Source organism: Poecilia mexicana, unplaced genomic scaffold (genome assembly GCF_051168715.1).
Source record: "Poecilia mexicana isolate PSO_F unplaced genomic scaffold, ASM5116871v1 scaffold_17, whole genome shotgun sequence".
In the NCBI taxonomy this organism is placed as follows: domain Eukaryota; kingdom Metazoa; phylum Chordata; class Actinopteri; order Cyprinodontiformes; family Poeciliidae; genus Poecilia; species Poecilia mexicana.
The window spans coordinates 116,412-131,295 of NW_028263386.1; the positions used below are offsets into that span (position 1 = coordinate 116,412).

General features: G+C 46.3%; 1 protein-coding gene and 1 long non-coding RNA gene across 2 annotated transcripts; one reads left to right on the forward strand and one right to left on the reverse strand.

Moving 5' to 3' along the window:
* Positions 1 to 342: 342 nt before the first annotated feature.
* LOC106933350 (cadherin-7-like) lies at positions 343 to 13,382 on the reverse strand. Its single transcript, XM_088014871.1, has 11 exons — positions 12,987 to 13,382; positions 3,761 to 4,055; positions 3,391 to 3,510; positions 3,026 to 3,193; positions 2,763 to 2,950; positions 2,443 to 2,696; positions 2,229 to 2,365; positions 2,038 to 2,159; positions 1,854 to 1,971; positions 1,533 to 1,772; positions 343 to 1,461 (listed from the first exon to the last, which is right to left on the reverse strand). The coding sequence occupies exons 1-11, from the start codon at positions 13,215 to 13,217 to the stop codon at positions 1,022 to 1,024; spliced, it is 2,313 nt and encodes a 770-aa protein (XP_087870997.1). The 5' UTR covers positions 13,218 to 13,382; the 3' UTR covers positions 343 to 1,021.
* On the forward strand, positions 6,625 to 7,168 carry LOC148154460 (uncharacterized). The gene is made up of 2 exons (XR_015765942.1): positions 6,625 to 6,823; positions 6,932 to 7,168. It is a non-coding gene; the product is annotated as an uncharacterized LOC148154460 (long non-coding RNA).
* Positions 13,383 to 14,884: the final 1,502 nt, after the last annotated feature.

The window sequence follows — 14,884 nt, forward strand, 5'->3', positions numbered from 1 at the left end:
CCCAATAAGGCTGACCGGACCGGACCGGATTAGACCTCAGCATCCAAGTGTAAGCAGAATCACAGGACGACCCAACAGAACCTGAGTGAGGCGGGTTAGCAGCCAGGATCTGGTCAGTGTGGACCCAGACACTGGGTTCTGGACCCAGTTTGACCAGCAACATGAATCTGAAACACCAGAACCAATTACAGGGTGTACTTACTTTTACTCCATTAAATCATCAAGTTGCATTTTTTATCCATAATATAAAATATGATCTAGAAAAAAAGCTAAAGATCGAAACAAAACAGACTCCAAATCAGTCACACTTTGTGAGTTCTGATCCAGTTCTGGTTCTGATCCAGTTCCTTTTTAAAAAGCCTTTGTTGGCTCTAGTGTCTATTATTGGGGAGAGGCCGGCCAGGGGGGCAAAGGTCATCAGGCTCAGACAGGAACCTGCGACATCCGAGTCGAGAACTGAGGCCTGTTTACATGGGATGTCCTTAACGCCACCACAGAACACTCTGATCTGGTTCTGATCCGGTTCTGATCCAGTAAGCGGCTAACAGCCTTAGCCAGGAAGCCAAGCGGAGGACGTTGGAGGGTTTGGTGGATCGCTGGATCCAGAACATCAGGAGGTTAAATACAACCACCTCAAACACTCGGTAGCACTCATGGCTGACAAGCTGGATCCGAACACAAGGACTTGGAGAACCTGAAGGACTTGGAGAAACTGGACTTTTTGTTTATTTGAATGGGGACAGAGTGAAACAGTTCTGAACATTTATAGCCTTGCTAACTAGCAAAGCCGTAAACAATTTAAAGAACAGCAGGACACAACGTGACATCACACATCTCCAATTAACTTAGCACAGACTGCTGGGAAAAAGGAGTCGTCATGGCGACATCATGGCAACAATGGAGCCGTCACGGTGACATCACGGTGACATCATGGTAACATCATGGTCAGGTACTGGTGGTTCCAGTCAGGTTGGTTCTGCCTGATGGGTCTAGTGAGGTTCTGAGTTCGCCTTCCATCCAATCAGCTGTCTTCTTCAGGCTCCACCCTTCTGGGTTCGTAGAGGTCGGCCAGCTTCCAGAACCTCGAGGCCCACGTCATGAGGAAGGAGAAGTTCTGGTCGGGTTCTGCTGGGCCCGGCGAGCTGATGGAGCTGATGGAGCAGATCGAGCACGCCGCCGAGCCGCGACCATTCCAGGACATCGGCAGAAAGTCAGCAGGGGGCGCCGTGTGGTCCAGGTTTGCCTTCAGCAGCTGGGGCTTCCGGGCCTCCAGGTCAGCAGAACCGCCAGTCGGGTCGGGCCGGTCCAGGTGTCTGAGGGCGGCCATGTTGAAGGCCTTGGTGTCTTCCTCACCGCCACCTTCGTCATCGTAACAGGCGAAGTTCTCCTGGGCGTCACGCTCTTCATCCTCCACCTCCTCCTGTCGCCTGGACCTGACTGCAGCCGTTACCATGGCAACTCCTGAGGAGGAAGGAGACAGTGAAGCGGTCCGGTCTGGTTTCGATCCGACCGGACCGCTTCACTTTGCGTACCCAGGAATGTGAGCAGCCCGGTCAGGACCGCGGCGGTTGCCACAGCAACATGGTGCGGCTCGTCCCGGCTGCAGCGGCGCTGGTTTCCATAGCGATCACATCGACAGACGGAGACGGTCAGCGTGTTGGTGCTACTGAGGGACGGACGGCCGCTGTCCGCGATCACCACGGCAACCAGGTGGACGGGTCGGTCCCGCAGCCGCAGGCCGGGCTGCAGCGCCAGAACTGAGGCGGTGTTGTCTGCGAGCAGAGAAACGAGTCAGCAGCCGGTTCCGGCCCAGAGTCCCGGCCCGGTTCCGGCCCAGAGTCCCAGGCCCATACCACCGTTGTCAGTCAGGCTGAAGCTGAGGTTTGCATCACTTCCTGCAGGCAGTGAGAACAGGAAGTGATGTCCGTCCTCGGGGTCGTCCAGATCCATGGCGCTCAGAATCCTGACGACCTGCAGGAGGAGACGCAGAGGTCAAGAGGTCAGCCGACTCCTCGGCTTCACCCGGGTGAAGCTCACCTGGCCAGGCCGGACGTCCTCGCAGATCAACGTCCGGGACTCGGCACCGAAACTCGGCGGATTGTCGTTAACGTCCGTCACAGAGACCAGAACCAGAACCGAGCCGGCCTGAGACGGGTCCGCTGCAAACACAATCACACCTATCAGTCGGCAGCCAATCAGGGCTCCACACTGCGCACCATGTGACCTACATGTCTCCATGGCGATGATCGTGATGTTGTGCTGAACTCTGACTTCACGGTCCAGTAACCTGCTGGTTCTGATGGTACCGGAACTGCTGTCGATGTCAAAGAATCCCCCGATGTCCGACTTCCTGTCTATGGAGTACCTGGAGACAGAAGGACACAGAGGGACAGGTGGACAGAGGGATGGAGCGGGTCCTGAAGCTGTCCACTCCACCGGTACCTAATGGAACTGTTGGACCGGTCCGGGTCGTGGGCCGACACGGCGCCCACACTGGTTCCGACCGGAGCGTCCTCCGACACAGACAGGTGATGGATGGACTCGGAGAAGACAGGGGACTCGTCCTCGTCCTCCACCTGCACCTGGACCAGAACCTCGTCGTTGAACGGACCGGCCAGCAGGAAGCGGGCGTCCGTCTGTCGGTTGGACGCCTCGACCCGCAGCAAGTAGCTGGACTGGACCTCAAAGTCCAGGCCCTGGGGGACAAACCAGGTCAGAGCCAGGACCGGGTCAGAACTAGAACCAGGGTCCAGAACCAGTACCTTGAGCAGCATCAGCAAACCCTCCTGTGTGTTTGGATCCGTCAGAACCCGGAAGGTTCCCGGTCCATCTCCATCCAGAACCCGGTACTCCACTTCGGCGTTCTGACCCAAGTCCGGGTCCACGGCTTTTATCCGGGCCACCACGGCTGGTGCCGATACCGACTCCGGAATGCTGAACCGGTAGTTCCCTGTGGGACCAGAGGGGGCGTCTTAATGAGCCTGTCCACATGTCAGAGGTCACAGAGGTCAAAGGTCAGACTCACTGCGGGGGAAGCGCGGTGGGTTGTCGTTGACGTCCGTCAGCGTCACGGTAACCGCCGTGGTTCCGGACAGAGCCCCCCTCCGACCCAACAAGTCCCGGGCCTGGACCACCAGCTGGTACCGGTCCCGAGTCTCCCGGTCCAAGTCCGGGAGCGCGGTCCGCACCACACCTGGAGGACCGGGGGTCAAAGGTCAACAGGCAGAACCACCAGGAAGACAGAGACTTGTAAAGATGAGTGAACCGTGATAACTACAGGATCTGCCTCCCTTCTGTTCCTCAACAGAACCAGCTGGCTGGTACCAAAGGGTTCTGGTAGCAACATCTGGACCAATCAGAGCCAGATTCTGGGTCAGAACCAGGCCCTACCTGTGTTTGGGTCTACAGTGAAGTAAGGCCCGCCCTGCAGGAGGCTGTAGACGATCTGGGCCGCGGTTCCGTAGGTTGGGTCGTCGGCGTCGGTCGCCTTCACCGTCACCACAGATGTTCCTGCACACAGACACAGCACTGACACCCAGAGGCCGCTCAGAGCACTGCGGCCTCAATACATACAGCTTGCACTGTAGTCACAGAACCTTTCACAATAAAAGCATGTCTCTTTCTGAGGTTGTCTGCCTCTGACGGACTGCTAAGCTTCAGGTTCAGGTTGAATTCAGGTCAGGTCCAGTTTAGGTTCTGGTTCTGCAGACTGTCTCACTAACTGTAACCAGAGCAACCAGCAGGACCGGTCCGGACCCACCTGCCGGGGCCCGCTCAGGAACCCTGGCGGCGTAGGGGCCGTCCAGGAACCTGGGAGCGTTGTCATTGATGTCCTGGACTCGGATGGTGAACTGGGACTCGGGCTCCAGCAGCAGTTGGCTGATCCGGTCCCGGACCTGGGCCCGCAGGACATAGGACGCCTGCTGTTCCCGGTCCAGCCTGCGGGTGGCGTGAATGTTTCCGGTAAGTTCGTCAATGGTGAAGATGGACATCGCTCCGTCGCCACTGAGGTGGTACGTCACCTGACCGTCTCCTCTGTCCAGGTCAGAGTGGAGCTGCAGGGGAAGAGACCAGTTGGCCCAGTTCTGCCACTGCATGTCTTGTCAACGATAATAATGATCAATATTATTGTCATTATTATTAATAATAATAGCATTATTTATAATAGTAAGAATTTATTATTACTGATTATTAATGACATATTTTAATCCAGGCTCCTGGAGGATTCTGGGAGTTTGCCCAACTGGTCAACATGCGCTTTGTGGACTTGGACCGTGTCCCTCGGGGAGCCCTGCGGGGGGCGCTTCGGGAGTATGAGGTATCTTTGTGTCTTTCGGTTCCCTGTATAACCGGTACCAGAGTCTGGTCCGCTTTGCCAGAGTTCTGACTGGAACACCGATCTTATGGGAAATTCTGCCCCCTGTGTCGAGAGGGTGCACTGCAGCCAGAGAGGATCCTTTCATGTTCACGGGGCTTATGATCGATTTATCGGTAAAACAACTCATATAATCATGTCAACAGGCACGTGCAGACAGAGAGAGAGGGGGGGACTGGGGGGTATTGAGCACCTGCCCCTTTTGCTCCTTGCCCCCAAGTGCCCTTTCGGTCAATTTTTTTTTTAATAATTTTTTTTTTGGTATTATTATTTCCTAAGCCCTCTTCTGACACATAACATGTACTAAAATTATTATTATTATTTTTATTTTATTTTTTGTACAACATAATAAGCCCTCCGGTCACCTTGTTACCTTTGACCTTTTGCCCGTGACCCAGTTGCCTCTCCGCAGTGAGATAAGGCGGCTAACTGGAGCTGAACGTAGTGAACGTTCAGATTACAGATCAGTTTTTGGTGAATTAAAACGTTTTGGTGAATAAAGTGGAGTAGACCTGCTGCTTGTCAGATGACGGAAAACGTTGAAGTCTCGTTTCTGCTTCAGCGGTTTAAGCAGAGAGGTAATGAGATACAACAGACACTGACAGGCCTCTGTCTGCCTTTCTCTGAAGAACTACTGAGGGGAGGAGACAGCCAGGTGAGGAGAAACTGTTCTGATCTATCATTCAGTATTTTTATCATACAGACATCAGGCTGCTGTTGTTGTGCTATTAGCTAGCTGCTAGCTAACGACTCTGCTAGAAGCTAGATAACTGAAAGCTTCTTCCCTGTATCGTTAATATCAGTCATTCATCAGTATTGATTATAGGGGAACATCGCCCGTCCAATGCAAAGTTGCTCTAAAAGTTGCATTGAAAGTCCATTAAAAGTGCCAACTTTGCATGATTTTGTAAATTATGATAAGTTAATCCTAAGTTGGCATTTTAATGGACTTTTAATGCAACTTTTAGAGCAACTTTGCATTAAAAGTGTCATAATTTACCGAATGACACTTCATGACAATTGTCATAAACATTCATAAAGACTTCTTTATGTTCATGACAGGTGTTATGTCATGTTTATGACAGTGTCAAGTCAGTCTTATGCACACCCCTTAAAATAAACTGTTACCATAAATTTTTATGAAAACATTTTGTCTGTTTATTTTGTAAGATTTGAGTTTAAAGCTCTGGCTACATATAGATTGATACAAATTAAATATTAAATTATTTTAATGTTTCTTGCTTAGAAATCCAAAGATAAGAAATAATGGAAAGAATCAACTCAAAAGTTGTTCATAATGTTTAGTCAGTTGAGACCAATAAGTTATAAGTAAATAGTCTCATGAAGAGGACAAAGGTTTTCATTTCTAATTGGACAGTCATACTTAAAAATATTTAAAAAATACTGTGTGCTAAACCACAGAAGAGGATGAAGGGCCTATAACATTTCTCTAACACCAACTGATGTGCAAGATATTTTTTTAGATTAAAGTTAGAATGATGACCGGTTTTCTTTCCCAAATCCTCTTCCGTAGGCAAACATTTATTTAGTTAAGCTTTCAATAATATATTTGGCACATTATTTCAAACATTTCCTACCTGGTAGAAATAGAAATAGATACATTTTTATATTTTGGATAACCTTTTTTGCATGCTTGTTCATGACATACCGGATTATAATCGGTATGCTAATGCTATTCAGAAAGGAAAAACTAAAGGGTTTGAATGACGGGCAGAATGTTCTAGTCGCGATTTAAGAGTCTTTTTAAATCAGAGCAGATTAAAGGTTGGTAAAAATTGGGCGTACTAGCCCTTTAGCTATTTACTGAATTGGAAGCTGCATTTAGCAGCCATTAGCTTCATATAGCATAAGGCTTTCTGTGTGAAGGTGTCATGATCAAATTAATTACATCCAGATTTGGACAAACAAAGTGAGCAGGGAGAGAACTTCTGGGTCAGACCGCTTGTCAAAAATGAAATCATGAAAATCGAAATTGAACGCTGGTTACCTGTTTTTTCCATGTTCGTTTTGTGAACTAAATGGGAAATAGGATAACGAGTCACAAATTACATTTCCGATTTTCGTTTAATAAATGAAAAAACAAGTCTATTTTTGTTTTCTCATTTTTCATTTCAAATGAAAAAATGAACTGCCTGCCAGCTAGCTACATTTTCAACAACAAAATCTGCTGTTACCAACACCAAGTGCTTAATAAACATGATTTGATTTGAAGGTAACTGGAATTTTTTTTTCTCTCCTTGTTAATCTAACATTTCTCTGTCATACATTTTATTTGTTGTTGGCTTTCAGGGCCCTGTGATGGACTGGTGACCTGTCCATGGTGAACCCTGCCTCTCATCTGATGGCTGCTGGAGATGGGCACCACCAGCCCCCCTCACCACCCTGCAGGGATCAGCCTGTTCAGATCATGGATGGAAAGATTTTAAGGTAGTTTGTCTCCTTTAGTCCACACTTAAAACAGCTTCATAGTTGATGCCAACATCAACTGATTCTATGACTTTGCTGACTATTTTTTTCTACTTCTAACATAAACAGGCAATGAAGACACCTAGAAATGTTTTTACCCCCCAGGCATCCGGTCCCAATCATCATCATCAGTTCTGATGTCACATACATGGCGAGTCCACAACGTCTTGTAATTGTAAGTATTTTTTTCTTATTTGCCGTTTTTCCTGTCGTTGATCCTCACTGTTCTTAGGAAGGAGAAATGTCAGTTTGTAATATTGGAATACTGTGACATTGAATTAAAACAATACTCTGACCTTGGTGAAACAGTTTTCACATTTCCTTTATACTAGTGGTTCTCAACGTGGGTGGTACCGTGGGGGGATTAGAGCGAGTGTATGTTTTCTACGCTCCTTCACTTTTACGTACCTTCCTTCGGAGGTGGGGGGGTGTCACCGATTTATGTTTTCACATCCACCTGAATAAGATGTAGTTGCGCCCCTGTATCGATGGCAGCTCTTCTTCTTCTTCTTCTTCTTCTTCTCTTCAGTGTTTGTAGCTTGTAGCTCCTCTCTTGCTACTAGTAGCTTCACCGCATCAGTTCAGCGTCTCATCGGCTGATGACGTTGCTGTGATTCACTTTGTTTGGTATTTTTGTACACATGTTTTGTCAGTTCTGTGATCATGTCAAAGCAGCAACTTATATTAAAAAGTGTTTTATTTTCATTTGAAAGCTGCCTGCTTCCATGGAAGGACAACAGAAAATCACTCTTATAAACATGTAATGACCTAAAATCACGATACCCTCACTGTGTGCCCCTCTGAAAAATGAACCATTTAAATAAAGAAATCCCTCCATGGTGACACCACGATAGAGAGCGTTCATTTTAACACTGGAGCTGTAAGGTCCGGTATGAAACGGGGCTGATGGAACAACACAGCACTTTTAAATTTCAATAATCAGAATCAGAAATTGTTTCCGTTGTTTTAAAAGGTTTATGTCAGTCTGCCTTTCCCCATCGATACGCTTCCCGACCGCCCTGCACCTCAGGGGGTAAAGAAATAAAAAGACGATGCGCGCTGTGTAAAACTCAGAAACAGGAGAACCGTGACAGAACGGATCATCGAGCTATTAATCTATAATCAATAGACAGGTCTATATAAAGATATAATCCATGTTTCTGTCTCATATTTCTATGGCATTAAAAGGAACTTTAGTTTTTCCACTGAAAGCTCTGGTTTGCACACTAAATGCCATGTGGGTGAAGTTTTATGGATGATGCTCTGATGTCCCATTCTCCTGAAGGCAGCACAGAGCTGCAGCACCAGAAACACTGAAGAGAAGAAGAGCTGTGATTAATGTAGTTCCAGTTCTATCCATGTTTTAATGCTGCAGTCGGTTTGCAAATAGATCAAAGTTTAAACTGGCATGTTGTTCATCTTTTATCATTTTCTGGAATATTTAACAACTAGAAAATGGAAAAGAACAAGAATATTTTTCCTCTGATTGGCTGCTGTTGGCCTACAGATTTTAACTTGAATGTTCATTGCATTTTTTGTAGACAGCTGTGAAAATAATTTCTATTCCCATGGCTTTTTTGTTCTCTGGGAAATTATTTTTGACGATAAATACAGAAACAACCATAAAAATCAAAACATCAACAACAGTGATAGTAATATTAATAATATTCAGTGCAAGAATCCTACATCTTCTTTGGTGGGGCCTGTGATGGACCTGGATAAAGGCTAAGGGGGCGCTGGCCCAAAAAAGGTTGAGAAACACTGCTCTACAATGTACCTATTGTTTTATTGTGCTTATTTTCATAAGCTTGTTGGCTGTAAATTTTGAATGTATTGACAATTTGTATAATTCTGTTATATTGACTCTTGAAAAAATGTAGCTAAGACTTTATTTGACGTGGTGCAGTAGACTGACATGATACTGTCAAACATGACACAAGTCTTGTTAGGAACATACCAACAGTGTCATTCAGTAAATAATGACAATTTTAATGAGAAGTTGCTTTAAAAATTGGATGAAAGGTTTTATGTTTATGACAGTGTCATGTCAGTCTTATTATGCCCATCAAATAAAGTGTTACCAAAATGGTAATATCTTGAAAGCACAATGTAATTTGTTTCACCAGTAAAGTGTGTTGTAATGGATCATCCTTCTGTGTTCTGGTAACCTGATGTGCTATGAAGCATTAATGTAGACATAGACATAAAGCCTGGGAGGTCGGGGGGGACCCCCCAATCTTGTAAAAGTCTAGAATGGACTCTTTGCACCTCAGCTTCCGCGTTCGGGGTAAAGCGGCTCGATTGTTTCCGATCCAATACAAATATCATTTACATCAGGTGCTGCAGTGCTTGGCCAAGGTTTGTACATCGATCCGAAGCCCCAACAAGTCAGCTGGAGAAAGGTTTTAAGATGTTCGCCTCGTTATACATTCACTGACACGAAGGTGAGTTTTACTTAAAATTTGTGGCTAACATTAACCTTAGCTTATGCTAGTAGGCAATATTCTCGGACATTGTTCTTGTAAAATGTGCTATTTAAGTATCTAAACATTCTAACGGACAATGTATTTATCTTATTTTCAAGTATATTATGTGTGTTTATTGTCGTTAGTGTCACAGACTAACGGGGAGGTTCCGGTTCGGGCTTTTAGCTTCCGAAGCCTGACGGAGCTCAACAAGCCTCATAGCTTAACAGGAGCGCAGCTCTGGTGTCAGAGATCTGGTTCAGCTGTTCAGGTTCAAAGTTGCTGCTTTTAGAAAAATATGACCGTGTTGCTTCATGTCTCCGTGTTATTTCGTTTTATTACCTTAGCATGTTTCTTGTGAAGAGCTCAGATAGGACGGTGTTTACAGCAGGATGTACAGGCGGATCAGTTGCTGTCTGGCTCTGGTCTGCTCTCTGGTTCCCATAAACTCTTTCAGGCTGAATATAGAAGTGATTCCATGGAAATAACTCAGGGAGGCTCCTTTATTTACCATCCGTATCCCCGGTAGTTTTAGGCTGATCCGGAGTGAAGGCTGCAAACTTTGCTGTGCGGCGTTAACTGGTAGCGACAGATATTTACAAGCCATCTTCTTAATTCAGGATCGCTTGGAAATTAACGAAAACTTAAAAGCCCATTATATTAGGAAGACAACAATGTTAATAGTATTGTTTTTTTGCATCTGAAATACTACTTGGTCTTTTCTACCAGTCATGGTAACTGAAAGCGGAAAAAAGTGAGCCGCATTAGCTCCTGGAGATGTGACGTCAACGCCTTAGGTGCAAAGAGCCCATTGTCCCCCACAAAAAACTAATTGAAGAAACGTTTGCATTTAAATAATCTCAATATGAAAAGGCAAAAGACACAAAGAACGAACTAAATCTGCCATTTATCTCAGAAAAAAAAGTAAATTAATTTTCAGGTCCCCCCCACCATTATTAGAACAATGGTTCAGTCCAAAGTGTAGGAGGAGCAACAGCAGCGCTGAACGGCGCAGGCTCCGTTAGAACCGCTGAAGAGAGGAGCTAGCTGTTAGCTGTGGCTCTGCAGCACAAATAAAAACCCTTCCAGTAAGTAAATACTTAAGACATGCAACACCTTTTATTTCCTTTCACTACTCAATAAGAAGAAAAACATTAACAATAAAAATCAGACTGCAGTTTATCTTCTTACTTTGGCTGAATCGTGATGAGCTACCTCATTAGCTAAACTGCTACACTGCTTTCATAAACTAAGCTTTTTTGTCAAAGGTAGCAAACATCTCATTCATATTTAAGTCTAACTTTTAGTTAATTAGAAGAGTTTGAAACCAGAGGAGCGGCTGAGCAAGTGGACCAGCTCAGAGTGGGAGTTGAAAACGGATAGAAAAAGCAGAAACCTATGCCTTTATTTCTCACTGTCTTCAATGTAGAGCTTTTAAAACCACTAAATAAAATCTGAATATTTTTCTATATAAGCCCTGGTGCTTTAAATGTTACGTTTAAGGTACAATACCCCCCAGATATTCATTTCTATCTACCCGTTTGTTCTCAGTCACCCAGGACATGGTAAAACTAAAAAAGGCTTAAAAATAAAGCAACTTAGCAAGTTATAATTTAAATAGCTCATAACTTGTATTATGTATTTATTTCAATAAATCAATGTTTATGATAAATTTTATTAAGAGCAGTTACTCAATAAAGCCTTTTTATTTAGAATGAACAAAACTCGTATAGAAGCAACATTTAAATGTTAGTTTTATTTCTCAATAGGTTGCTTGCTGAGAAAAACACGTTTGATGTGCATTACTAGCCATTTTTGGTCCTGCAGCTTGAATGTGGTTTAAAAACTCTTTAAACCACATTTTATGTTACATTTCACTGTAACTTTGCCGACCCCCCCAAAATTGGTCTTAAGAAATGTTCCTGTTTATGGTTCCCCCCAATAATGAGATGGGATCTACGCCCTTGAATGTAGAAAGTGGCAAAGAATAATAATAAAAGATATTAAGTAACAAAAAAGTTAATTAGAGTTAAAAGTTCGTTCAGACCGGGATGATGTAAATTTAATGTCGGTTCGTCCTAAAGCTGCTCTTCCACGGTCAGCATCAGCCGCCCGCCGTGTTCAGCCTCTGCCTGTAGAAATCCTCCTCAGCTCTGAACCAGCAGCTCCGGAGCAGAAAGGCTGCCGGACTCCCGGATCGCTCCGCTCATTTTAAGGATGTTTGTTGGTTCCCCAAAAACGATGAAAACCCGAAATTACCACCAATCAGTAAAATCCCCGCGGGCCGAACTGGAAGATTGGACATTATGCCGCTAACACTTAGCTTTCATCAACAACTCAGAGGCGGAAGTCGGAGCTCCGCGCAACGCAAATAATGTCCCGGCCGGAACACGGCGCGCTAAATGATTAAACATAAATTAACAAAGCTTCAAGGAAGGTAAATTTTCCTGGAGCAATTTTAGTAATCGAGGGACTCGAATCGCTCCAGGAATCGTATCAGCCCTAGATTCACCTCTCTGGCTCCGGTGCGGTGCACTCCCAACACAGGGGAAACAGATTTTCACACAGAACACCAGCAGTAAGTCGGGCTCATTTCTGGTGAGGGTTGGACTCCGCCAAGGCTGCCCTTTGTCACCGATTCTGTTCATTACTCTCATGCCCAGAATTTCTAGGCGCAGCCGAGGTGTTGAGGGGATCCGTTTTGGTGGCCTTAGGATCGCATCTCTGGTTTTTGCAGACGATGTGGTCCTGTTGGCTTCATCAGATCGTGATCTGCAGCTCTCGCTGGAGCGGTTCGCAGCCGAGTGCGAAGCGGCCGGGATGAGGATCAGTGCCTCCAAATGCAAGGCCCTGGTCTTGAGCCGGAAAAGGGTAGAGAGCCTTCTCCGGGTCAGGGAGGTCGTCCTGCCCCAAGTGGAGGAATTTATGTATCTCGGGATCCTGTTCATAAATGGGGGGATAATGGACAGGCAGATTGGCCTGGCTCTCGATTTACCGGTTGATCTACATTCCTACCCGCAACAAGGTCGCGGATACAAGTGGCCAAAATGAGTTTTCTCCGCAGGGTGGCTGGGCTCTCACTTAGAGATGGGGTGAGAAGATCAGATATCCAGGAGGGACTCAGAGTAGAGCCACTGCTCCTTCATGTCAGGAGGAGCCAGTTGAGGCTCGGGCATCTGGTCAGGATGGACGCCTCCCTGGTTCTGGTCCCACTAGAAGGAGGCCCAGAGGGAGACCCAGGACACCCCTGAAGGAAGATGTTCCTCTGCTGGGAACGCCTTGGGATTCCCCTGGACCTGGAGGCTGGGGAGACGGAAGTCTGCACCTCCTTTCTTGGGCTGTTGACCCCATGACCCGACCCCAGGTAAGAGGGAGGGATGGATGGATGCATACTGATGATAGTTATACACTGTTTCTGTCCACTGGCCGTCCATCTGAATTAATACTTTCCATCAGTGAGTTTCCCAGCATGCCTCTGGGTGGCACCACTGAGCCACCATTATGGTTTCACTCTGTCCATCAAGTTCTGCTGAACTGAAAACAGAACCTGACAGAACCTCAAGCTCCAAACCAAACATGAATCCAGACTCGAAATATAGAACATGGCAGAACCAATTTCCGGACCTGTTCAGAACCGGTTCAGGAGGTTCTGGTCTTACCTTCCCCACATACTGAGGCTCATGTCCGGCATCCTCCTCCAGGACAAAGAACTGGTTCCAGACCCAGCTCCGCCTCGTCCTCTTGAGGTAGAACAGAACCGGCCCGCCGGTTCCACCCGGTCCACTGGGTCCGGCTGTCTCTCGGAGAACCTCAGAGGTCAGCATCATGAAGTATCTTGGCTCTGCCCACAGGGCCAGGACGAAGATGGCGAGGAGGCGGAGCCTCTTCATCCTTCTGTAGTCCAGGACGCAGATCCAGCAGGAATGACCCGGTTCTGACCCAGAGAGGTGGGTCAGAACCTCACGAATATTTCAGATAGGAAACAGATAACCAGAACATTCCACTGATCCTGGATCCGCTTCAGCACAGTCAGTTCTGATTCTGCTCCGACCAGAACCGACCCGTTAACGAGTGTCTGTGCAGATCTGAGGTTCACAGCTGGAATTACAGGGAAAATCTGCAGCTCATCCGTTAATCTGCTCCAGTTAACACACACACACACACACACACACACACACACACACTGAATACACACATACACTGAACACACACACACACACTGAATACACACACACACTGAACACACACACACACACACACACCCCCACACACACTGAACACACACACACACACACACACACACACACACTGAATACACACATACACTGAACACACACACACACACTGAATACACACACACACTGAACACACACACACACACACCCACACACACTGAACACATACACACACACACACACACTGAACACACACACACTGAACACACACACACACACACACACACTGAATACACACATACACTGAACACACACACACACACACTGAATACACACATACACTGAACACACACACACACACTGAATACACACATACACTGAACACACACACACACTGAACACACACACACACACACACACACACACACACACACACACTGAATACACACACACACTGAACACACACACACACACACACTGAATACACACCCACACACACACACACTGAACACATACACACACACACACACACTGAACACATACACACACACACACACACACTCTGAATACACACACACACTGAACACATACACACACACACACACACACTGAATACACACACACACACACACACACACTGACCACAGTAACACCTTCATCAGCTCAGAGTTCAAACTGATGAATAATAATGATGGACGCTCCTTGCTGAAATATTCCTGCCATCTTCCATGTTCTTTCATGCAAACAGACAGAGATGTTTTTGGTTTCACCACCATTTACCTGCTGTTATACCTGCCATTCAAAGTATTCTTAAAGTTAGTCTGTTAGTCTGCAGCTCATGTGACCAAACCAGTCGAGGAGATGAAAAGTTAAAACTCAACACTGTCTTGAACACAAGCTCTAGTTGGGTCACTGGGTCTTAAGATAGAGACACTGAAAACAGTTCTTAGAAATGTAGTCGGTGTTTTCAGCAGCGCTGAGCTGCCTGTCCAGGAACGACCCAAACGATTTAAAATTAGCCCAAGTTTCAACAGGTCGGCCATCGGGAGAAACTGGAACCACTTTACTTTCAAGTTTTGTTTAACTCCACCTCCTTATGAAAATGAAACATTCATAATAAATAATAAACACTTTGTGCTAGGGCTGCACAGTGGTGCAGTTGGCAGAGCTGATGCCTTGCAGCAAGAAGGTTCTGGGTTCGATTCCCGGCCCCGGGTCTTTCTGCATGGAGTCTGCATGTTCTCCCTGTACATGGTGGGTTCTCTCTGGTACTCCAGCTTCAACCCACTGGCCAGAAACATGATTGTCAGGTTAATTGGTCTCTCTAAATTGGCCCTAGGTGTGAGTGTGTGTGTGTGTGCATGGTTGTGTGTCCTGTCTGT